Source organism: Candoia aspera, chromosome 1, assembly GCF_035149785.1.
Source record: "Candoia aspera isolate rCanAsp1 chromosome 1, rCanAsp1.hap2, whole genome shotgun sequence".
Lineage (NCBI taxonomy): Eukaryota > Metazoa > Chordata > Lepidosauria > Squamata > Boidae > Candoia > Candoia aspera.
In genome coordinates this window covers 331,444,810-331,470,407 of record NC_086153.1, presented here as the reverse complement: position 1 = coordinate 331,470,407, position 25,598 = coordinate 331,444,810, and the positions used below count along the sequence as shown (strand labels likewise).

The following is a 25,598-nucleotide window of genomic DNA, read 5'->3' as shown; positions in this document are numbered from 1 at the left end:
ACAACAGCCCTGGATTTTCCTGGGGATCTCCTTGCTAAGAACCTTGTTTAGCTTTTGAGATCAGCCAAGTTTCACTTTTTAAGGGCAGGGTTAGGCACAGCAAAAATCTCAAGCAGGGAAGAACAATGAAAAAATCAAAACCGAAAGCAAAGAACCTGAATCAGGTATCAAAGCAGATGGGAACTCGAAGCCAGGATTTAAAGCAGGGTTTGTCGGGGGGGGGGGGGGAGAGAAAGATGTGATTAATTTGGGCTGAAGGGGAAAGAATGCAAGGGTGGCAAAGCACAACTGGAAAGGAAGGGGCTGAGTCAGCCAAGGTAGGTAGGCCTGCTTGGACACTCATCGCTCAGTGACCTTGCAGCCACAGCTGGCGCATAATGTCAGCCCAAAGTTCATTTGTTTATTCTGATAAAGATAATATACTCTGTCACTGTTCACACGCAGAAAAGGAAAATATGACTGGGTTAGCAGGCTGTCCTAGATCTCGATCAGGAAGGAACATGAAACAGCTGTAAAACTATTTCTCTGGCCACAGGCTTGCATACTTTCAGCAAAGGCACTGCTGAAGCAGGCAGTGAAATGTCAAAAACACGAACAACATGATGTGTGCTTGGTTGAAATGCAACTACCATTTTAGCTTTGTTAATTACTTAAAAATGCAAAGCATCAAGTGGTAAATAAGATTAAGATTAAACGATGAACTGAATTTTAGGAAGCATTTTTTCCCAAAGGTGCTAAACCATCCCCAACTTGGTGCCCCCAGATGTGTTGGACTACAAGGTCTATATTTTCCAGCTACAAGTGCTACATTGGCTAGCTAGGATGGGAGTTGTAGTTCAACGCGTCTGCAGCCTGCCTGACTGAGGAAAGCTGACATAGAATTTGGGATGATCCCAGTTGACAATTGTCCCTGAAAGCACGTAAAATTTGGACATACATGGGCCTTTAAAAACAGGAGACAAATTGCTTTTTCAGCATATTTTTACAGTTTTAATTCAGGATGGCTGAGTTTTCCAGTTCCATCAATTCTGCTTGATGAAATACAGTGTAATTTTTAAACAAAAATGTAAGTGCAACATGTACTTCATCTCAAAGCACTCATTTCTAAATGCAGTTTCTCCTAAAACTGTGACACAGTGTGATCTTTTGCAGAGTAAGGGCCTAGGTGGTCATGGAATAATTTTCTGGGGGAAACAGCTAAGACTGTGTGACCTAGTGACTAAAGAATTGGACTGGCAGCAGGGAGACCCTCATCTCATGAGGAACTTTGGACCAGCCACTCTGTCATCACAGCCTACCTCACAGGGGTGTTGTGGTAGGGAAAACGGGGGTGAGAAAGCATCATGTACATTGACTTGATTTCCTGTAGGAAAGGCAGGCTATAAATCTAGCAGAGTAATACATAAACACGTGTTCCATTTGCCTGGAAACTCTGGGAAAGGTGGACATAGGAGACTGCAGCCTATCTCCCTCCTGGCCACCGTTGATTAAAATGTCCTATTAGAGCTGGACACCCAACAGAGCAGAAAGGAGGCAAACTCATCATGAGGATCGAAGCTGTGTTTGAGCCCCGAGCATGAAACGGATCAAACTGTACAGCTCGCTCAGAGGTTTTTCAGTCTGGGATAGTTGTGGTGCAGTTAATGGGTAACACAGCCATTGGTTAAAACAACATTTATCAAGGGCAGTCCAGGGCAGTTCTGTGATGACCGGGTCTCCCTCCCACCCCCGTTCTTCCTTTGACCTTGCAGAAACTTAGGACGTGTCATTTAAGGCCGTATCAAGGCAAAAATCCGTGCCAATCAGATGCAAAAAGGAACACCAAATTTGGCCTTTTAAATGCATTTAGGATGGTTTTTCTGGATGGGAATTTGTAAGCAGAACATAAAGCATGACCTGAGTCATGAGCTTTAGCCGTAGAGTAGGGAAGGGTAAAGAAGGGAAAGATAGGCTAGGCTAGGCTAGGCTAGGCTAGGATAACTGAAGTTTTATGTAAGTAGGTGAATATATAATTTCTCCAGAATACCAGATTCATCTTCTGAAGCATCAGAAAAATGTACTGGAGGGACCAATCTAGGTAAGACCATCTAGGCTAACTTCTTACTTCCCACTGAGACAGCTGACAGCTGAGTATATGGAGACATTTAGACACAGGGACAAAATCAAGGCAGTGCGCCAGGCTAAGGAAAAAATAGTTCAAAGGAGGTGGGGTAGTTGCTTCAGCCCCATCTCAGCCCAGATGAAAGACTTAAACAAACTGGGTTCATGCCCCTCCATACTGTAAATCTGGCACAAAAGGGATACATCGCTCAGTTGCACTGATGGGACAAAAACTGATTGTCGGAAGACTCTGGGACTAAGAACTTTGTGGAACTTTACGGAAACCCATTGACAGAGTAGTTTTTCCCTCGTGAAAAAGATTACCAGGGGACTCGTACTGGACCCTGGGAGAGTGGAGAGAGACAGCTGAAGGGAGGACATACAGTATGATCTGGGAAAATTTCCTTAACCATTGATGGTTACATAAATCACCATTGGCTGGTTTTGTTCAACACAGCAAAACTTAAATCATGCTGAGAGTCCACTGGAGTGGATGGCTATATTAAATATAATAATAATAATAATAATAATGATAAACCATACAATGACAATGGTGAGGTTCACCAACAAGCAACATGAAAACTGAAAGAGCCACATGATGGCTTAGCATATAAATAACAGGTTCTATTAATTCTAGTTTTCAGCAAAGCCCAGATCCAGGCAAAGGTTTCTGTATAATTTTCCCTTCTTCCCATGTAGGTTCAAATACACTGAAGGAGACATTTTTGTGGTAACTCTGGACCTTTTGCCTGGCTCACAATTCTCTCTGTCCCTGGGACTCATCTTAGAATAGCAGGGGAATTTATTGTCCCAAGGAGCTGGGCAGCTACTCCAGCAAGCAGCGTGGAGACCTCAAATAGTATAGGTGGAAAGACTGCATCCAAAAAACAATGCAGGGACCTAGTAACTAGGATCTTTCCCCCCTTGTGCTTAATCATGGCACTGCAACATCTTGTTTCTGCCATGTCCTGAGGATGCTGCCTTCATGTCAACTCCAGCCCATCCCTGAAGCAGCTTAAAGTCATCTTTAGCTGTTCTGGTGTGAAAAGCCCTTTAAACAGGCAACAGACTCTGACTGTTTTACCTTGGGTACCATCTGATGCACTTCTCCAACCATCTGATCAGTGTTGCAGCCAGGGACCCCCTAGGCAAAGATTCAGCCTATCACCTATGGGTCATTTTAGGCTGATGCAGGTACCTTCCCCTCTCTGGGGATTGAAATGCTGTCCTCCAGTGTTTTCAGAGTCTGATTCTTTTAAACTAGTCTCTCCCTGAGTACCCATGAACTTTTCATAGCAAAATAGAATATTATACTGGTTATTTACATTTAAAGGGTTCCTTCCTTAATGGATTAGCTCAGTGTTTCTCAACCTCAGCAACTTGAAGATGTGTGGACTTCAACTCCCAGAATTCCCCAACCAGCCATGCTGGCTGGGGAATTCTGGGAGTTGAAGTCCACACATCTTCAAGTTGCTGAGGTTGAGAAACACTGGATCAGCTCTACAAAAAGAGGCAGGTTGGAATAGAAATGTCTATATTCCATCATCTCTGTAATCTAGTCACTCATTTTTTATATGACCCCACTAGCCTAAATTAGAGGCTAGGATCTCATTTTAAATTCCAGTTCACAGTAGGCCAGCCCTTACTTGTTTAAATGTTCCCATTTCTGTGATTTTAAAAAATTCCTATCTATTTAGCTAGTTTACCAGTTAGAATCTGCCATTTGAGTAATCTAATAAAAATCTATTCCATTTCAACCTTTCAATTAATTTCCTTATCAGGAAAACCTGTTTATCTAAAGCTTCCATGAGATTTTGCAAGTTGGTAAGAAAGCAAATCGCTTTCTCATCTAATTGCACTTGCCAGGGAGATGCCATGGTTCATCAAAAATAAGTAAACAAACAAACAAATAACACTTAAACTTTCCAATTCCTTTCAGTGGTTAATCTTCAGAAAGGTAAACCTATCCTTTCCCATGCAATTCAACCAGTGCTCCTGAGCTTCTTTTAAAAAGTGGGACAGAGGAAAGAAAAAGAAGGGAACGGTGTTCCAAATGATCTAGAAAGTCCATCCTCTGTCTTAATTCCTGGTATGTGAAAGCTCTTTACAGTCACCCAGTGATGAAGGGTCAGAAATAAATTCATGTACTGTATATTTCAGTTTAAAGCCCAATACTGAACCCTGATAGCAGAACTGTGGTCCTGGCAAACAGCTCTGTAAAACTGTAAAGCTATCTATCATCTGTCTGTCTGTCTGTCTGTCTCTTCCTTCAGAGATAAAGATAGATAGCAACAAGCGTCAGGCAGCGTAATGCAGCAGGGGTGAGACCTCTCCTCTGGCTTTGCAGGAAGGAACTATGAGTTGAGGGGGGGAAATTCCCCTAGTTCCTTCTTGGCGAAAGCAGGCAAAGCAGCATGCGGTTATGGCCAGCCCAAGACGGCCGGGGTGTGCGTGGACGGTGGGACGTGAGGAAGTCCCCAGGTCTGAGCAAAGACATCAGGAGTGAACCTACCTGCTTTCATCAAGCCGCTGCCTTTGCCTTCCACCACTTTTATGGGACTGTTGGAGATTTTGTTGTCTGCTTCAGGAGGGGGGAAAAAAAGAAATCAAAACTTGAATGGTAAACACAATCGTTTTTCCCAGATCTCTTTCTGCCTCTGCATCCTCTGCCTATCCACCTTTTCTGTCCCCAAAACCAACACTTATTTATTTCTTGTATTTATGTCCCACCTCCTCTAAGGAGAGAACATTAATGGACATAATTGTTCCTTCTCCCTCATTTTATCCTCATAACAATCTGAGGTTTAGATTTGTCTGAGAAATTTGACTAAGCATCTCCAGGATGGTGGCAAGGAGAACATCATAATGCCCATTTCATCATTTTGGCATCCTCAACAAATTAGGGATGAGCATCTGTGGAGATAATGGGTGGGTTCACTCATTGCACTAAGCCATGGTTTGTTCAATCATTGTTTATTAAATAAGCCACAATTACTTGGGTTCACACATTGTGCAAACTATAAACCAATGTTTTACAAAGGCTGAGATCACACAACACACTAAAGACCTGGCTTTTCATTCAGGCATTTGCTGAAGGTGATTGAAGCCCACCTGGGGTTGTGTGGATACGTTTCTTTTCCATTCCTGCCTGGTTTTGGTTGACTTTGCCATCTGTTATTCTTGTCTATTACTCTAATTTTTACTGTTTTTCTTTTCTTCCTTTTTTTAACTGTAAACTGCCCACAGTCATTGGAAGTCAGGAGATATATAACTTTAATTAATAAATAAACAAAAAATGAAGTACCCCAATCCTCTTCAAGTTTTGTCCCAATCCAAAGAGCTGTTCTGGGATTTACTGTTTCCATCAGTGTCTCCAACCCAGTGACCCCCAAGTGTCTTAGATTATGACATCCATAATTCCCAGCCAACATGCCAGTAGCAATGCTGATGGGAATTATGAGAGTCATGGTCAAAGGCAACAGAGGGGGGTGGGTGGTTACTTCTCTGCCTTTTTTGTACCGGCAAAAGCTTTAACATTTCTTATATTTCAAAGCTTTTGGTTCTAGAAAATGTTTAAGTGTTGAGGAGATTCTCAGTTAGAGAGGGGTGAGAAGTCTAAGGAATGAAAGGAAATGCATGAAGAATTAAAAGGTATAGAGCAGTGTTTCTCAACCTTGGCAACTTTAAGATGTGCGGACCTCAACTCCCAGAATTCCCCAGCCAGCAATTCTGGGAGTTGAAGTCCGCACATCTTAAAGTTGCCAAGGTTGAGAAACACTGGTATAGAGAGACAAAGGGAATAGCATGGTGTCAACTGCACATAGCTACGTATTTTTCCTTTTCTTCTCTCAGGCTTTGAATGTCTTCAGTTTCCCATTTCTTACTCCTCTCTGCCCTGCATAATATTGCTTACCCTGAAAGCAAACAGCATGATGAGTCTGTCTGTCTGTCTATAGGTCTATCCACACACAGATGCTGAGACCACACCAAATGGACCGTGGCAATTTTTAGGCCATTTTATGCTCCTCAAACTCAGCAGTATCATTTTAGATATTTTTCAGATGTAAACTGAGCTTCCTTAATGGGCAAAAGCATCCAAGAGGCTTCCATAGGCTCCACCCCCCAACATTAGGCTTGTTCTAAGATGTTTCCTGAATTTGGGGAAGTTCAGAATGGCTGATGCCCAAACAATTTCTTAACACACTAACCCATATTTAACTGAACCACTATTTACTACAACAACCCAATTGCCTGGAATCTCCTTATGCGCCAAACTACAGACTACACAACCATACTATAACCTGTTACTGTATATGAACTCGGATGGCGTGAGTGTATCAGTTAATTAGGAAGTCATTAAATTTGAGAAGGGCAATCACAGTCAAATAGTCCTCCATTAAAAGGCCAGGGATTGAGGTAGCATTTCAAAAATAAAAAGCCATTTCCAGCACCACCTGTCCAGACTGCTGTAACATGCCCGATGTGGTGCTGCCTTTGGAGACAAAATGGAACCTGCAGTGGTGCAAAACGCAGGGGATTTGTTTCTTTTGGTCTGTATGGATTGCATATAAAATATTTGGGGCCTGGGCATATGTTACGGTGATGGTGATGATGATGATTTGTATTATGCTTTGCTGTTTTAATCTTCTGTGCACTGCCCAGAGTCACTGTCAAGTCATAGGTGGCTATATAAATTGTTTAAATAAATAGATGTCAGATTATTTACATTTGCCTTCTAGTGAAAGGGCATTTTGTGATTAGCCTAGTCTGTTGGGGCAACCCGTTGGTAAAGACACAAATTCTCCTCATAGCACCATTTTCTGGGTGTCTCCACCACCTGGGTTCAAAATTTCAAATGTGTCCTGTCCCAAATAGGTTACCCACTTTTAAAACTTGGTTTCGCTAGAGCAGTATTTCTCAACCTTAGCAACTTTAAGATGTGTGGAATGAATGAATGAATGAATGAATGAATGAATAAATAAATAAATAAAGCATAAATAAATAAATGTCGGTCTATTACGGCAGCCAGTTTGGCCTAGTGGTTCAGGCAACGGGCTAGAAACCAGGAGACCATGAGTTCTAATCCCGCCTTAGGCCTGAAAGCCGGCTGGGTGACCTTGGGCCAGTCCCTCTCTCTCAGCCCAACTCACCTCACAGGGTTGTTGTGGGGAAAGTAGGAGGAGGAAGGAGTATTACGTATGTTCCCTGCCTTGAGTTATTTATAAAAATAATAAAGGTGGGATAAAAAAGTCTCAAAAAAACGAAAAAAGAATATCCTGTCGGTTTGGAACCAGTAGGCTTTCAGGCCCAAGTTAAAGTGCTGCTCATTATTTTTAAAGTCATCTATTTATTTAGCCTGATTCCAAAACAACTCTGGGTGGCTCTGGGCAATGTCAAACAAAAAACAAATTAAAAACACAATACAATATAAATAACCAATAGGGCACTGGATCACTCAATGCAGAACATGTCCAAGAACTCATCCAACAAGGGGTCCTGCCCACCCTACCTCAAGGCCTGGGAGAACAGCCAAATCTTCAAGGCCCTCCAGAACGCCATCAGGGTGGGAGCCACACAAATCTCAGGAGAGATCTCATTCCAGAGGGCAGGTGCTCTGTCAGAGAAGGCACAGTACCTGGGTCCCAATGGATGGCATTGTTTAATTGAAGGGACCCTGCGCATGTCAACCCTGCCAGCTCGTATCCACTGGGCAGAAACCATGGCATAGGACTGGGTTGTATCAAGCAATGCTCTGCTGAAACAGAGCCTGCCCTTCTAGTACAATCATCTAGAGAGGACCCACCATCCTCACAAGGTACAAGGGTATGGACAGACGACAGATGTTCCTGCAGGTGGCTCCTTTCATGGAACAACTTTCCATGGAAGTATGGAAGACCACCCTCCTTGCTTTTCAGAAGCAACTTAAAGCTGTACTATTCCAGCAGGGTTTCAGCCCTAAGTCCTGTTTGGGTGCCAGCCCTTCAAGGTAGACCAGATCAGGAAACAGACTCTGCAGGAAGACTAGAACTCTACTTTATTGAGATAGGCTGTAATTACAGAATCCTGAAAGTCTGTCCAAGTCTCCTCTCCTGCTTATACTCCAGGGAGTCAGGGGTTGCGGGGCAATCTGAGTCTCTTTGTGACACTTTTTCACCTCTCTGGACTTAACACATGTTTCTTCTGCACCTGGTGCTTCCCTAACAACTGCATTCCTTCCCCAAGGTTATCTACTATATCTATATTGGGTAGCCATCATAGGATGATGAGGATAAGGATGGACTATTTTATATCATGGTACTGTAGTTCACTGTTAGAGTCTGTATGGATTGGGGTGGCCTATAAATATTGTTAATCAACAAACAATTTTCAAATGCTAGGGGGAAAAACTCTTTAAAAGCCGTTTCTCATTTAAAATAAGAATGTATTGGAAAGGTAGGTAGGTAGGTAGGTAGGTAGGTAGGTAGATAGATATGCTTTATATTCCTACCTTGGGAAATAGGGAGAGGATAATCTAACCAGAGGAGAACAAATAGAAGTTATTGCTGAACAGAAAGATGAGTCAATCTGGATATTGCCACCTTGCAGAAGTGATTTTGGACATCACCCTAGTGCAGTGTTTCTCAACCTTGGCAACTTTAGGGCATGTGGACTTCAACTCCCAGAATTCCCCAGCCAGCATTGCTGGCTGAGGAATTCTGGGAGTTGAAGTCCACACATCTTAAAGCTGCTAAGGTTGAGAAACACTGCCTTAGTGAAACCAAGATTCAAAAGTGGGCAACCTATTTGGGCCAGGATACATTTGAAATTTTGAGAGCAGGTGGTAGAGACATTCAGAAAATGGTACTATGGGGAGAATTTGTGTTTTCTCCAATGGGCTGCCCCAACAGACTACGCTAATCACAAAATGCCCCTTTACTAGAAGGCAAACAATTCCTCTAGGATGCTCCTTACCATCCAAGTAGGACAGCTGAGGAGCCTAGAGGAATTCCTACAGATAACTACAATGCTAGAGGCTGGCACTCTGCTTTGTCCTTCATGCCTGCTTCAAGTTTACACTCCATTCCTGGTGACCCCACTGTATCGCCACCAGCTGTAAGCTTCCTATAAACTTTTTTTAAGACTAGAAGATGCCTTTAAAAGAAAAATCAAGTGAGGTGCAGAGTCTGGTAACACTAAGGAAAGTATCTAGAACTACATGGGTAGCTGTGGGCCTCTCACTGTTAACACTTGAATGAAAGCGAAGAAATGGAATAGAATTAAATAGTGTGAATCCCTGATGGATTGTTTCACAACATCTTCTGTAGGCAAGAAAAGGCATCTCTTATAGGGGCATCTATGAGGGGCAGAGGGAACAGAAAGTCAAGTGAGAAGTCACAACCACACAAGTGAAGCTCCATCCCTTTTTTATGTCTATCAGGTATGTCCCCTGCAGATGACCCTGAGATGCTAGTTACTACCCATCGATCCCAATTCAGGACCTTTTTCTTTAAAAAGGCAGGTGTGATCTGTGCTGGCACCTACCTTTGGCTGAGCCTAGAGGAGTCTGTGGGAGGAAGAGACATAGGTATATTACCAAAATAGAACAAGGAAAGCAGATGTTTCTTTGCATATTCATCTTGGCTGTGAGTCAAGGCCCCATGCGTGGCATTCTGGATACACACAGGAGCTTTTAAAGGTTTCCCTATCAGATAGAATCAGTCTCCTGCATCTTTTACAAAATCTTTCAGGAACATGAGAACCGAGGCAGTTCTCTCTGGGTGGCGCTGCATGATGGGCTAAGCAAACCCTGGAACCATTGGCCAAACCAGAGGCAGAAGCTGGATCCCAGGATTAGCCAGAACCGGAGCCCAGCTTGTAACTAGGGGTCAGATCTGCCTGCTAACCTCCCTTTGGTGAACTACGGTGCCCTTGTGGGCACCGCAGGGAGGGTCTTTTATTCCATCCTCTCAACAACTCTGTGTGGAGGCCACACACTGACCTTCGGCGTGTGGGGTAGCTTCTCTTCTTTGGCCACCACTCTGGTTTCCTCAGCCATGTTCTCTTTGGTGGAAGATGCTGAGATCCCATTTTCCAGTTGTTCCAGTTCTTTCTCCAACCTAGACCAGGAAGAGATGTTGGCTGTTGAACACTGTTTAAAGCTGTAATGCTGGAATACTAATGCTGGAAGAAGATACCCTGTTTGGTTACACAAACATACGAATTCCACAACATAACATCCTTTCTTCATCATTAAAAACACTTACTTGCCTGATCTTCATCAGTGAGAATGGACCACCAATTCTGAAATTTAACTCAACATATCATATTGTAACTTAAATTGCAGCTCTTTTTCAAAGACATCATTCAGCCCTAATTATCCTAGTCAAATAGATGAGCAAAATAAAATTTTGAAAAATGTCAGACGTTTCTGGAGCTTCCTATAGTCTATTTAAAGTGTGTGTGTGTGCACACACATGTGCATGTATTTCCAGATATGAATTTTATAGATTAGAACATTAACATTATTTTTTTCTTAAGTTGCAAACCACAGTCCAGCATCAGAAGAGCCATAGGATTTATTAGATTTCCCTCTCCAAGACCACAGAGCAGAAAACAGAAGGAAATGTTCAACACCAGATTCCTCATTCTCCATGGGCCATCAGGGGCATATACACACCTTTGAGTCTGTCCCTTTCAAGTGCTGGATTTGCTCATAGGAGGAACCATGTCTAGTGATCTAAGTCTGTTTTGCTCTCTTAATCTTCCAGCACAGCCCTGAGCCAAGAGAAATGTTGGGGCAGCTACTCGGCTGGTACCCATTGCTTACAATGAGGAGGGATTATGGCATCCAAACACACACACATATACACAGAGCAGAGGGGGTGAATGTGTTGATTCCTCACTGCTGCCTTCCTGATTTCTCAGCTGAGTGCTGGATTTGGAGCGTGCCACTAAATGGTAGAATTATTCTTCCTGTTTCCAGTATGTTCTGCTGATCCTGCAGAAATTAAGTATTAAATCAGAGACGCCAAGGAAATAATAACTTGATAACCTGGGCCTTCCCTAAATTCTTCCATTCCTGCTCCAACTTCACTCGTTTTTGGACTCTTTAGTTCCTGAGCAATGACACAAGCACAGGTACCCATCCTTCGTAGCACCCATCATATGGAGCTTCCTCACCAGGAAAAATAATCAGGCCAGCTCAATGGATTTAAGAAAACAAGGTGTTTTAAGAGTGTTATTTAATTATTTAATAGGCAATTGGGAGTATGGCCTGAGAAGTTCCACTTAAGAGAACCTTTTTCCAACTTGGTGCAACCACCCCCCATCAGTTGGATTACATCTTCCTTAGCCATTATGGAGCGAGAATTGCCAGATTCTAGGGACCAAATTGCCAATATCTGCTGGATAATGGAAAAAGCCAGGGAGTTTCAGAAAAACATCTATTTCTGTTTTATTGACTATTCTAAAGCCTTTGACTGTGTGGACCATAACAAATTGTGGCAAGTTCTTAGTGGTATGGGGATACCAAGTCATCTTGTCTGCCTCCTGAAGAATCTGTATAACGATCAAGTAGGAACAGTAAGAACAGACCACGGAACAACGGACTGGTTTAAGATTGGGAAAGGAGTACGGCAGGGCCGTATACTCTCACCCTACCTATTCAACTTGTACGCAGAACACATCATGCGACAAGCTGGCCTTGAGGAATCCAAGGCTGGAGTTAAAATCTCTGGAAGAAACATTAACAATCTCAGATATGCAGATGATACCACTTTGATGGCTGAAAGCGAAGAGGAACTGTGGAGCCTTATGATAAAGGTGAAAGAAGAAAGTGCAAAAGCTGGCTTGCAGCTAAACCTCAAAAAAACCAAGATTATGGCAACCAGCTTAATAACTGGCAAATAGAGGGAGAAAATGTAGAAGCAGTGAAAGACTTTGTATTCCTAGGTGCAAAGATTACTGCAGATGCCGACTGCAGTCAGGAAATCAGAAGACGCTTAATCCTTGGGAGAAGAGCAATGACAAATCTCGATAAAATAGTTAAGAGCAGAGACATCACACTGACAACAAAGGCCCGCATAGTTAAAGCAATGGTGTTCCCCGTAGTAACATATGGCTGCGAGAGCTGGACCATAAGGAAGGCTGAGAGAAGGAAGATCGATGCTTTTGAACTGTGGTGTTGGAGGAAAATTCTGAGAGTGCCTTGGACTGCAAGAAGATCAAACCAGTCCATACTCCAGGAAATAATGGCAGACTGCTCACTTGAGGGAATGATATTAAAGACAAAACTGAAATACTTTGGCCACATAACGAGAAGACAGGACACCCCGGAGAAGATGCCGATGCTAGGGAGAGTGGAGGGCAAAAGGAAGAGGGGCTGACCCAGGGCAAGATGGATGGATTATATTCTAGAGGTGATGGATTCATCCCTGGGGCAGCTGGGGGTGTTGACGACCGACAGGAAGCTCTGGCGTGGGCTGGTCCATGAAGTCATGAAGAGTCGGAAGTGACTAAATGAATAAACAACAAGCCAGCATGCACTACAGGGTAAGAATCAAGGGAGTCGCCATCCAGCATTTCGGGAAGAAGGGTGATCTTAGCTATGGATGAGCTTTTGGAAAATACAGATGTGGTCTGTTGCTACGCTACATGTGATTACATTCTCCTTCATTAGAGGGCTTTTCATTTTGGTATGTTTTAGTTTGTTTATTTTGCCGGTTGTCTAGGATTGACTTCCTACTTGGTTTTATATTTGATGCTAATATATCCCTAAGGACCATGCTGGCAAAATAGAAGCACAGTAAAATAAATAAGGTCAGAAATGCAAAATTCATTAATGTTACTTTTCATCTCAGCCTCCTGCCAAAGAAAGGAGATGAGATGCCAGAAATTTCTTTTTTTCATCTTTTGCAACAACTTAGCAATGTAAGTTTGGTTGTAAGTCTTCTAAGCAAGTTATGCAGCGAAGCAGATGTTCAGTCCCAGATATTATCAGTGTTAAGTCCAACATGCCCATCAACATACATGATTGAATCAAGTGACGTGAATGTTTGAATGAAAAATTCCAAAACTTTCAGTGGGCATGGAATAGATATGAGTATTTGCACTAAGACAGGCTCTCTAAAGTAGATTTAGAGGCAGAATCTACACTAATAGAAGTCACTGACGAAATGCAATCTGTTAGCCAGTAGGCACATGCCAAATAGTGTAGCACAGCATCCAGTATTTATAATGTGAGCACCAGTTAGTACTCTGGCCCAGTTAGTAACTCTGGACAGACCAGCTATTATTGGCAATTACACTACAATTGTAGATGCCTTTTACTATTGCATGCACCTGAGTTTTTAGCCTAATTTCTTTTCTGAAAATATGCAAAGATTTAAATTGCAATTTTTTTTTTGTTCCTGTGCATTTCACATAGATTATTTTTAAAAAGAACTCAATCTGCTCCTGCTAACCAAACCCTTTGGGGAATCAGAGATTAGGTGTACCCTGTCTTTCCTGTCACCCACTTGATGCTTCACCCATCCTCTACACAATTTTACAACTCAGTTTTATCAGAAAACCCAGTGCAGTTGGTTTCAATCTCAGCTGGTGACAGCGATCAGCTGACTTTGGCCATCTAAAAAAATCCCCCAAAATCTAAGCAGTGTTGGTTCTGGAATTCCTGGGCTGTTGGCTAGATTGAGAAATTGAAACCCATCTCAGAATATGGCAATGGAAATGGCTTCTGCACTGCTGCCAAGAAATCTCCACAGACATATTCAGGAAGTCACCAAGAGTTGAGCTCAACTTGAGGAAATCTTTTTTAGCCAATTTCACATTGCCAATTTTTTTTTAAGCCTCTCCTGCTTATATAAGTAGCATGTACCGTCTCTTAACAAGTAAAATTGATTGCAACACAACTCTGAAACACATTGTACTTGGCAGCACACAGAGGTCACAGTTGCTTAAAAGACCATGAAATAAAACCAGCCAGGGAGGGGAGGAAGATTTAAGAAGAAAAATAATGCTACAATGGCAGGTTGGAGAGGCAATGTGTACCTTGTGAGTGCAAATCCACCTTCTCATACATTGCTAATGGGCATCTTTGAGAAAGCTCCTACAGGCTTCCAAAGAGACCTGGAGGCTCTTTCTGCTGGGAGACAGAGAAGTAACAACTACTGGCTGAAGTAGAGAAGGGAAGGATCATTTGGGCTGGGGAATTCTGGAGTTGAAGTTCACACATCTTAAAGTTGTCACGGTTGAGAAACACTGCACTAATGGATCTGAGTGTGGAGAAGTTGCAAAGGAAGAGGGGAGAAGAAGGGGCAGTGGGCCAGGCACTGTCATTGCAAATTAACACTCAGCCCAATGGCTGGGCTCAAAGAAAGCAAGAATTTGCTCAACTTATGTGACCCCGCCTTGTTTCTCTTGCAGTAGTTTGGATGCCAGGAATCCTGGCCATTCTCTTTGGCCTTCCAAATTCAGAGATTGAGACAGAGCCAAAAGAAGACAACAGGGGTGGGGAGGCAAAGAAGGTTATTGTAGCTGAAACAGAGAGTTTGAAAGCATAACTAGTTTTAGAGAAGGGGAAATTGGTTGCGTCTTACTGAACAAACTGATCCTGGGAAGAGGTAGAGATTGCATCCCCCTCGGTCTCAGCCTTTTGCTTTATCTTGTTTTATTTTAGCCGGAGAAAGATTCAGTATAAACACAAAGGACACATTAGAATCCTGATACAGAACATACATCCATTTTTGCAGCTGGAAAATAAACAAGCAGAATAGTTTTTTAAACTACTTTCCCAAGGTGGGATATACTGCATAATTAAGTATAATAATACCTATACAGGAATATGATTGTTTTCTGCCGAGTCACTGGTCTGAGATGGGCAGCTATACAAATTGAATAAATAAATATAAACAAACAAACAAAAATATATTCCCATCATGTATTAAAGTACTCCAATTAGTTCTGTGTTGGCCTCTCAACTTTCTCTAAGCGAGTTTCATCATCTTGGCGATTCACTTCCCTCCGAACAGTCCCCCCCACCCTGTCCCAGCGATGCATTGCCTAGCGAAGCAGCAGGAAACAGATGTCATGAGCACTGATGGTGGGCAAGAGGGGGCCCCTATCCAGGGGGGAAAACGCATGCGTAGTACTGAGGAGTTGAGCAGCCATTCAAAGAGACACAGATCAGACCAGTTTGGGGGTTTATCTGTCTGGGTTTTCCCATGCTTCTTCAGTTTGTTAGGATTTTCTGTCTAATGTAGCAGTAATAAAGCACTAGAGACCTATTCCTTGTCTCAGCCTGGTTCCTGGCTGTTAGGACAACAGCTGAGCAATTAGGGAAAGAGGCCATGGAAGTGGTGGGGTCAAGGAGAGGGAGCAGGATATGGGAAAAGAAGGCTGGTGGACTAGACAGGAAAATCCCATGGGCCACTCGCAGCCCTCCGACCGGAGGTTCCCCGCCCAATCTTAGCAAAGTTGCTGTTCCAACCATCTCATCTCATGGTATCAATATGCTGCCAAGTTAAACTCACAGAATCAAAGCATTGTAGTTAAGGGAACACCAGGATCATCCAGTCCAACCCTCTGCAGAGTGCAGGAAAACCAATTAAACCCCCCATGAGAGGTGGCTGTCCAGCCTCTTCTTCAAAACCTCCAGAGACAGAGAGCCCACTCAGAACAAGCAGACTATTCCACTGTTGTACAAAGTTTTCTTTATATTTAAGCAAAATCCAGATAGCTGAAACATCCTGTATATTTATTTCTCCCATTGTTATCAATGTGGTCTGGAACGTGCTTTTTTCCAGAAATCTGCTATTCTACAGACTGAAATGCATTCTGCTCAAGCAGGTGATGTAATGGTATGTGGGAATGACCTTGGGAAACAGGGCAAAGAGATGCAGCCAGGGGAGCAGTCAGATAAAAGGCAGCTGAGCCCGCAGCAGGAATGTGGATGGGGCAAGAGGCTCAGAAGAGACCCTCCCTAGTTTTGGGGCTGTAAAGGGGAAGGCCGGGAGAAAAGTACTTTCAGACTTGCAAAATTCTGTTAATGTAGCCTTTCAATAAAGTAGAATTAGCTCATCTGGTTGTGTTTCCTGTCTGGTCTACCTGGGAAAGCTGACAGGTACCTAAACAAGTGCAAGAGGTATGCATGTCAACCCCAAGCCTTCCATCCTCATCCTCGCTGGTTGAGCAGCAAGTTCTGATGAAAGAGAGTCCTCCAGGTAGAAGAATTCTGGGAAATGCATTCTAGCATATCTGAAGGGCCCCAGATTGGGGAAAGATGGTGCAGGAGGTTGTACTTGCATTCAAGCAAATCTGAATTAACCTCCTTCTCTTCTAATTCTGCTGCTCAGCAATACAAGAAGGGATTTTAACAGGGCGGGGTAGGCATTTAAAAGCCTGTGCTGAGTGCTTTTAAGAATATATTTTGCCTAGAGCGGCAAAAGGTATTCTAATCAACATAATTTGCCCTTTCAGTTCTGATGTGTTCTAATATGATGTCATCTAGATTAGCTGACTCAGCTCGATAGGGAACTCTGGGAGTTGAAGTTCACTGGGAGGAAACCAGGGTAGGGAAGTCTGGACTAGAAGATTAAAAGGTTCCTTCAAGTCCAGCTTAATTCCTGGTGATTTAGTGGACATTTCCAAGTATTTTTCTTGGCAAGCATACAGAGGTGGTTCGCCAAGTACTAACCAACTCTACTTAGTTTTTTCAGAATCAGTCAAGGTCAGCTAGGTAAAGTCTCCCTCAAACCAACTCCAGGTGACCTTTGGGGCTTTCTGGTTATCTCCTGTCCTAGTACTAATCAGGCTTTTTGAAATCATCCAAGATCAACTAGGTGCTACCACCTACCTGGAATGGATTACGAGACCAAGTTCAAGATCCACATCCATAACCGCACATGAAAGTTTACTGGGCTATTTTGGACCAATCCTTCACCCTTCACCCAACCAACTTCACAAGTTGGTTACACAGGTTTGGTGTAAATAACAACAGATGTATGAAACCAGATCACACTCCTCAGTCCCTTAGGCCACTGCTACTTCAGAGCACTAGTAGAAAAGCAATTCAGTAGAGTAGCTAATAGGACTTGGATGAAGTTGACCAAATTCAGACCTGCCAGTCAATCACTGAGTTTCCAGCATGACCACAGACCCAGGGGCAACTGCAGGGGTATCAAAAAAGTCAAGATGGTGACTGCCGGTACAGAATTGGAAACTGTCCCCTTTGATGTGCATCACACTTAAAAGAGGGTTGGGGCTTCAATCACACAGTCACATCTGCTATCTTGACTGTTTTGACTCACCTCCCGCAGAGGCCCCTGCATGGACTAGGTGTTCAAAGCTCACTTTTAGTTATCTTGCAGAGTTGTTAGGAACATAATGTGCAACATAAATAAATATTGCTTTGTGATTACTTTTAAAGATAAAAAGTGAGTTGGAAATGTTATCAATAAAAAAAGGGGAGGAAGCATCCTTAGTAATGTTAGCCTACCATGGACTCTTTCAACACCTTCTGAGTGACCTTTATTACTGCTTTTACTAAAACCTTATTTAGCAGGTGACAAAACCATATACTACTTATAGCTGGAATGTAGCTCTCATCTGAATGGGGTGAACTAGCAATATCTTATCCACTGATGGATTTCAAGTTAGTGATATTTAATGTAGCACAGTGCTCCTGATTACTGTCCAATTAGGGGTGTCTGCAGGGAGGTCAAACAAGTCAAGATGGTGTCGATTTTGGCACCAACACCATACCATGGTGTTGGCATGGTAAATATAATCACCTACAGTCTGGCTTTTAAGGGGGGCTGAATGCTTACAAATATTGCAAATTAGCAAATGTATAAAAAAATGGGGGGGAGACAGAAATTAATAGTTTTTAAAAAAAAATATTATGATTAGTTCCTTTTTTCTTTTCTACTTTTTAGATATTTTAACTTTTGTTAAATTTGCTTCACCTATTTCCTTTTATTAACGTATCAATATCAATACACACACACAACATACATTAAGTGACAATTCAATGGAGATCTTAATATTAAGGAATTAGTTTAAGACTGAAACTATTATTATATAACTAATACTTTCATGTGGATTACAGTGGGTTTTTTTTAAATCTTATATTCAACTTTGGATGAAAGTTTAATAAGGTTGAGAACCACGGATCTAGGCTGTCTTCTGTAGGTTGCCCACCCCAAGCATGCAGTTAATAGGTTAGTCCAAGGATATCCATGGCTCTTCCAGTTCCATCCTGGTCACATCACTGGGAAAGGTTTCCCTGCTAGGTTTCTGCCTAATATGCACCAATTTTCCCCAACCTGCCATCCCCCAGGCAACCTTCAGCTCAGCTTTGAGCTTCTGGGAACTGTAGTCCAAATACATGGTTGGAGAAGGTCACCATAACCCTTACCTCTGAATGTTCTCTTCCAGTTCCTTGGCCTTCAAGGTGTCCTCCTCCATCAGCTTCTTTGTGGCTTCGCCTTCTTCAGTTGTGGAGGAAGGAGCTCCCTCCAGCAGCCATCTCTCCCTTAGAGCCTTTGACTTGAAGACAACAGGAAGAAAAAGAAGAGATTCCTTATTTCCACCACCCCCAATAATGTTGTTCCATTGCATAACCTGATAGCTGTTATGGCTTACAGGCTTCATCAGAGGAGGGAAAGAGCTAGCTGATGCCTTTGCACCATATGCTAAACTCAGCTAACATTAACCTTTTGGGGGTGGCTGTGCAGCTCGGCGTAATGCAAACCCACCCCTTTGCTCAGGTTAGGGTGAAATGTCCTGTGTGAACCCCAGAAGATGGGTTCATTTGGTGACCAGAAGAAATGTGAATGCAGTAGCAATTAACAGGCCTACAGAAGAGAATATATGTAGCTCAGGGTTGAACTGCTGAATCCTTGGTGTTCTCTGAGCTTGGCTGTTTTCTTGCAGATGTTCCATTACCAGACCAGGTAACATCATGTCAGCACTGAAGATGTTACCTGGTCAGGTAATGAAACATCTAAAAACAACAACAACAACCAAGTTCAGAGAACACCAAGGACTCCACAATTAACAAGCCTCTTTGATTTTTCTTAGCATAAAAATTTATGGCTTAAGAAAGTTGCAGCAACTTTTGTATTCTGCCCTTTAAGCATGCAGGAAGAAACCTTTTACTAGATTTCACTAAAAGGCCAGGTTGAGGAGAGATCCTCCTGGAAAATGTCTATGCAATCATGAAAAGTCGACACCAACTTGACAGTACCTAATCAATCGGATTTTTCTGCTTTTCCTCTACTGGTGGCAGAGGACACCCTTGATTCCGTTTGGGAAACAGGTCCATATGTATTCTTACTAATGGTAGGCCCACCAGCACACTTTTCCTTCTTCCACAGTTCCCCAGCATGGCCATAGCCCAAACATTTGGCTTATTTATTTGCATTTTTTTTGCATTTCTTTTTTCAAAAGAGCAAATTAGGCAACTTAGCCATCCAGTTCACCCCTTAAATTTAACTCCTGTCCCCATCTACATTTGAAGTATGGCCCCTGCCAAGCACACAAAGGCCCCCTGAGGTTCTTGGGCAGATGCAGCTTGGAAACCTCTTAAATACCTTTAAGTGCTGTAACTGGCGCCTGTCATCTTCTAATTGTCGCCGCTTGTTCTCAATCTCCGTTTGGCGCTTTCTCTTTTCCTGCAGTCCCAGAGAGGAGGGGGCAAGAAAGGGAGAGGAGCAAGAATTAAATACCAGTTCCCCAAGGGAACAAACAAAATGTTTGGTGTAAGAGGCTTCACAGACTTAAGCATGCTTTCCCTACAGTGTTCCCCTGATTGGGAGCTGTGAGAATGTTGGTCGACAGAAGGGAAAAAATTGTACTTTGGGGAGGGGGGATTTAAGAATATTTGATCCTTATTTTAAATGATGATTTAATTAAGCAAGGACCTTACACCAATCTTCTTAAATGTCTTCCTATAAAAGAAATCCACTAAATTAAGTGGTCTTGACCAATGATGCCTGTTTTTAGTGGCTTCTTTAAACAATGTGTGCCAAACAACTAAAGATCAAGCATAGCAATGATACCCCCTGTTATTTCTAGAAAACAAGTAAATCCACCATGCATTTCAATGCACTTCAGTGCTGTTCACTCAAATGTCTTCTGTGCTCAGGCAGAAGGTATAGCTTTGAAAGAAGAACCTGCTTTCCCCCAAAACCACATTAGAGCCAGCTTTTAAATTAAAAAGAAAAGGAAAGCGAGAAGCTTTCCAGAATTTAAGCTTCTCTATACTGTATGCCAAGTTGATGGGATAACAAGCCTGTTGTGATTACTCACCAGAGGTGTTAAATACACTCAGTGTCTTTAAGAAGACATTTCTAGGGATGCTTATAGAATCTGACTTTACTGGACTGGTGGTCTGTTGACTCCATAGGCCTGGATTTGTCTTCGGATTAAAATTTTGGTCAAAATCCAGCGCAGGAGCTATGTTTTGGGGCTCCAGACTCAGATCACCATTGTCCTTAATCTGGTGTAAATAATGATGTCTTCCCTACACTGCATAGATTTTCCATTGATTGCATGTAATTTTTCAGATGTCAGGTCCCTGAAAAAAATATGGCATGAAATTGCTCCATTCTACTGAGCCTCCAGTGATTAAGAAAATTTCCAGAGCTGCTAGACCAGTGTTTCTCAACCTTGGAAGCTTGAAGATGCATGGACTTCAGCTCCCAGAATTCCCCAGATATCATGGCTGGCTGGGGAATTCTGGGAGTTGAAGTCTACACATCTTCAAACTGCCAAGGTTGAGAAACACTGTGCTAGACTATATGACCAAACCATCTATGGGGGAAAGAATCCACCCCACAGAATGTCTTTAATATGGGGTGAAGAGGGGCTTACAGCCTTCCTAGAAACATTTAGCTACATAAGATGCACAGTGAATGGCACTGCTTGGCCTCTTTGTATGTTGAACTGGACACTTAATGCTCAATCCATCCAATCAAAGGGAGAACTGGTTGAAAAACCCCAAGGGGGCAAAGGAAATGAGGCTGGGGTTCATCCTCATGTCCCATTACTCAGGGCATGAAGAGACCCTGCTAACTGTTGTCAGAGGGCATGTCCTCATGATGCAGTCTTCACGTCATCCCCAGCCCACCCCAAAGGCAGATTTCGTTCAACTTGAGCTGTTCTGGTTTAAAAGTAGTGTCTTTCCTATTCTTTTCCCAGCACAAGTCTTGCCATATGAACATCAAACAATGACTCAATCACAGTGGTACAACCAGAGGTTGGGATCTAGAGTCCCCACTGGCCAGTTGATCGACTTTGCAAAGTGCCATTCAGACATTATGTGAGCTCCTTATATGAATGGGCCTAGTGTTCTTCTGTGAGAACACGGGAATGGTTTTAAACATGTGCTCAGTGGTCTTTTGAAAGAGCAGCAGACTTGTGTTTACAAAACAGGACTCACACTCTGCATAGAAAGGCGATTTAAATTGGGAAAGAACCAGGTTCTGCCTCCCGTGTTTTGCTGGTTTTGTCCCAAATGAGGGTGTTACAGGTTTTCTGCTGCTTCTGCAACTTTTGTATAGCTGTGCTTTGTGCTGTTTTTATTATTGGGGGTCAGTGGTGCCAAAATTGCCTACTCCAACATCATTTTGTGTACTCTATAGGATACTTCTGGGTGCTGCTGGCCAGACTCCCTCCCTGCCAGCAGTATTATTCCAGTGCAACATTTACTGATTTGCAGTATTTGGGAGCTGGCATAAAACTGACAGGAGTTCTGCCAATTTCCAGATCAGAGGTACAGTTGAGGGGCATGGGGTAAGGTGGAAGGGAGCACCCCGATGCTCCTTACAAAACTTCTACCGCCCCAGAAGCTGCCTCCCACTTCACCCTCCTCAGTCTCACTAACCTGGGTTATTTTTAGACAGAGGTTTACTGGTCTTTCAGAAAACCAGTAGCCCCATGTTCAAAAATAGCCCAAGTGACCAATTATGAGCACAGCGCACCTCCATGCCAGCCACCTGTCACTTGGGCACCTTGAAAGGGAGCTAAGCCTCTCTGCCAGGCTCTGATTCACTCAGGCAGACCTGCCCCACCAGACACTCAAGAGAGCACTTGGTGGTGGTTTTTCCCCGCAAGTGGATGCTGCTGGGTGAAAGAGGAAACAAAACCAGGGGAGTCACCAATTGCTGCCCTAAAATTGTCTCATGGCACAGCTGTAAGGACAGAACCACTCACCAGCCTTATTACTGAGACAGATTAGACCTCCGTTGTTGAGGAAACACAAATCAGGCCAGCATATTTTTCTGTCCACTCAAGAACTAGAGGAAAGTACATTAATGCAGCCAGGAGGAAGAGCCCTCAGGAGCAAAGTGGATCATTCAGGATGATGGATGAATCAGCCAATGTGGCCTACCTATTTCAAAAAGTCCTCTGAAGATACTTCAGCGCTGCCTTCATCACAAATTATAGCCTTGGACAAGACCATTAAGGCTACGGAGACCGCCCCTCTGCTCAACGCAGAAATTCGCATCAGCAAACCCTGACATTTATTTATTCAGCCTCTGCTTGAACACAGCCAGAGAAGATGAACCTTAATCACATTGCTCCTATTAGAAATATTCAGCTGGAATCTGCCCGTCTCTAATTTGAATCGACTATTCCATGTCCTGCAGTCTAAAATGACAAAACGGTTCATGGCCATTCTGTGACCATTGATCCTTTCCCCAAAGTGTTGGTAAACCAAGGAGGATAACAGTAAAACTGCATGAAAATTGCAGTCATAAAAAAGAGGTAAACATAAAGTCTCTTTCAAGAAAAGTCCAACTCCTGATGACTTCATGGACATATCCATGACATTGCCTTCTTTTGGGATTTTTTTTTTCAATTTCCCAGTCTAGTCTACTGCCCTGGGATTTCCTAATAGTATCCCATCCAAGCACTAACATGAGTACTTAATTATGAGCCAGCAGAGTGATGCAGCGCTAAAAAGGCGAATGTTATCCTAGAGGAGCAAAGAGTTGAAATTATGGGATGTAATGGTTCCATGTTACTCTGCCCTGGTCAGATCCATTTTGAGTGCTATGTCCAGTTATGGGCACCAGATTTCAGAAAGGACAGTGATAAATTGGGGGAAGTTCAAAGGAGAACTACCAAGATAGTGAAGGTTCTGGAAACCAAATTCTATGAGGAACGGTTAAAGGACTGGAGTAGTTTAGTCAGAAAAAAATGACTATGGGGAGATATGACAGCAATCTTCAAACATTTGAAGAGTTGTCACCCCAAAGAGGAAGAGAATAAAATAGAATTTTTATTACGGTCACAGACAAGAATTAAAGAAGATGGGACATTCTCTACTCCCCCAGAGTCAGGACCAGAACCAATGGGTTAAAATTACAAGGAAGGAGGTTCAGCCTAGACTTCAGGAGAAACTCTCTGATTGTATGCACTCTCTCAGTGAAGGAACAGGTTGCCATGAGGTGGCATGCTTTCCTTCACTAGAGGTCTTCAAACAAAAGTTGGATGGTCAATTGTCAAAGATGCTCTAGTGCAGTGTTTGTCAATCTCAGCAACTTTAAGATGCGTGGACTTCAGCTTCCAGAATTCCCCAGCCAGCCACACTGGCTGGGGAATTCTGGGAGCTGAAATCCACACATCTGACAAACACTGCTCTAGTTGATTCGCTGAGAAGGGGGTTGGATTAGATGACTTCTCTAGGCCTTTCCAACTCTATGATTCTACTAATCAGTCTGACTTTGCTTAGATTCCACTGATGCCAGACAATGCTGCAGGTTTCTATCAAAACCTACAAAATGAGGGAGAGAGGGAGGGAGGGCTTTAAAGAACAGCATGGGGCACCATTCTACAGCAGCCTGAGGCAGCATAGCTAATGTTAGGTTTAGTGCCATCTGGAAGGCTATAAATTCCCTATCAATGTCCTAGAATTTTAAAAAAAAAGGATTGGTGGTGGTGGTTTTCAGAGCCTGACTAAAAATGGGACAAGAGAAGATCTGGAGGCTTTCTCTGCCAAGGGGAATGCTACACTGCACAGCCACAATCAAAGCTAAGCAATGGACAGAAGCAGGTCTGTAGAAACAGGTCAAAAAAGTCATGTATCTACTGCACAAGACATTTGGAGAAAGTAAATTTATTTTTAATTTAAATTTTATCCCACCTTTATTATTTTTATAAATAACTCAAGGCAGTGAACATATCTAATACTCCTTCCTCCTCCTACTTTCCTCACAACAACCACCCTGTGAGGCGAGTTGGGCTGAGAGAGAGTGACTGGCCCCAGGTCACCCAGCCGGCTTTCATGCCTAAGGCAGGACTAGAACTCACAGAGTCCTAGTTTCTAGCCTGGCGCCTTAACCACTAGGCCAAACTGGCTCTCACTGATATAATATGATACACTGATAAAACTGCAGGGAAAATCCAATGTTTGGAAATACTCCAGTGAAGATAGAAATCAGACTGTGAGGTACACAGCAGTAGTGGCCTTGATTTTCTCTCCTGGAAAAAAGGGGAGAGATAGGAGACCAATATATATTATTTTATAAAGCATCTTAAAATATGTCCATGACTCCCAAACTGCACTGTGATGCTCCAGGGCGCTGCAGCAAACTCAAATGGGCGCTGCAGGATATTTTAAATTTCTGCGACACCATTTGCAAAGCTGGATTTTCAGCATTCTTTTGGCTTAGAGGCTCCATGAAAAAATGATCAAGATGCTAAGGGTGCCGTGAACTGAAAAACATTGGGAACCTCTGAAATACGTTGATATACCTTCAACTATCGGCTTTGTTCTCCATTCCCTGCTTCAGACTATTTATGTCTTGTCACTTTCACTGTATTACCTATTGCTAATTACTTTCTGTGTATATTCATGTTGTAAGGTAAGGCATAATAGAGACTGAAGCTAGTTAAATAAAAAAGCCGCTTTGGGGAAGATTATTGCACAAACCCTGTTTTGGAAAGTTGCTGAAAAGTGACATAACTGTTAGCAAAAGGCTTTATTCAGAGATACAGTAACTGAATCTAAAAGCTCAACTTGCCGGTATTGATAGTGCTTCAGACCCCTGATTGGAAGAGGTCAGGTATTATTAATTATTAATTAAAGCTATTGGAAGGGTAAAACATTTTGACGGTCCCCTCCATTGCAGTTACAGAAGACTTAGACTTTTAGTTCATTTGTGGGATTTTAAACAGGATCAGAAACAACGACCAAGAAGGTGATCAGTAAACACTCTTAAAAAAAGAGTATTATCCAAGCACCCTATTTCTCTCCTGATAGTAATGAGAAAAACTAAGATTAATGAAACACTTCGATATACAAACAACTGTTGTTGTTTAATGAGCTCTACTGCCTCTTTGTCCTACAAGCCTGAGTTGACCAGAGACCTCTTTTCCACATGGCAAAACTTCCTGATTGTAAGATCTGTACAATGATGCAGTAGTCTTCCGATGGAGGTGGTGGGTTCTCCATCTCTGGAGATTTTAAAATAGAGGCTGGACAGCCACCTCTCATGGATAGTTTAACTCAG

At 42.8% G+C, this 25,598-nt stretch overlaps 1 protein-coding gene across 3 annotated transcripts in view; it reads right to left on the bottom strand.

Moving 5' to 3' along the window:
• Positions 1-25,598, bottom strand: part of PALM (paralemmin) — a 73,247-nt gene that overhangs the window by 8,224 nt on the left and 39,425 nt on the right. For 2 of the 3 annotated variants that reach the window (XM_063290708.1, XM_063290706.1), the window contains exons 3-7: positions 19,671-19,751; positions 18,494-18,624; positions 10,079-10,196; positions 9,622-9,643; positions 4,613-4,681 (exon numbers count right to left, since the gene is read on the bottom strand). In XM_063290708.1, coding sequence (XP_063146778.1) covers positions 4,613-4,681; positions 9,622-9,643; positions 10,079-10,196; positions 18,494-18,624; positions 19,671-19,751 — 421 coding nt within the window. The remainder of the gene's footprint in view (positions 1-4,612; positions 4,682-9,621; positions 9,644-10,078; positions 10,197-18,493; positions 18,625-19,670; positions 19,752-25,598) is intronic. The other variant, XM_063290707.1, reaches the window with a different exon arrangement.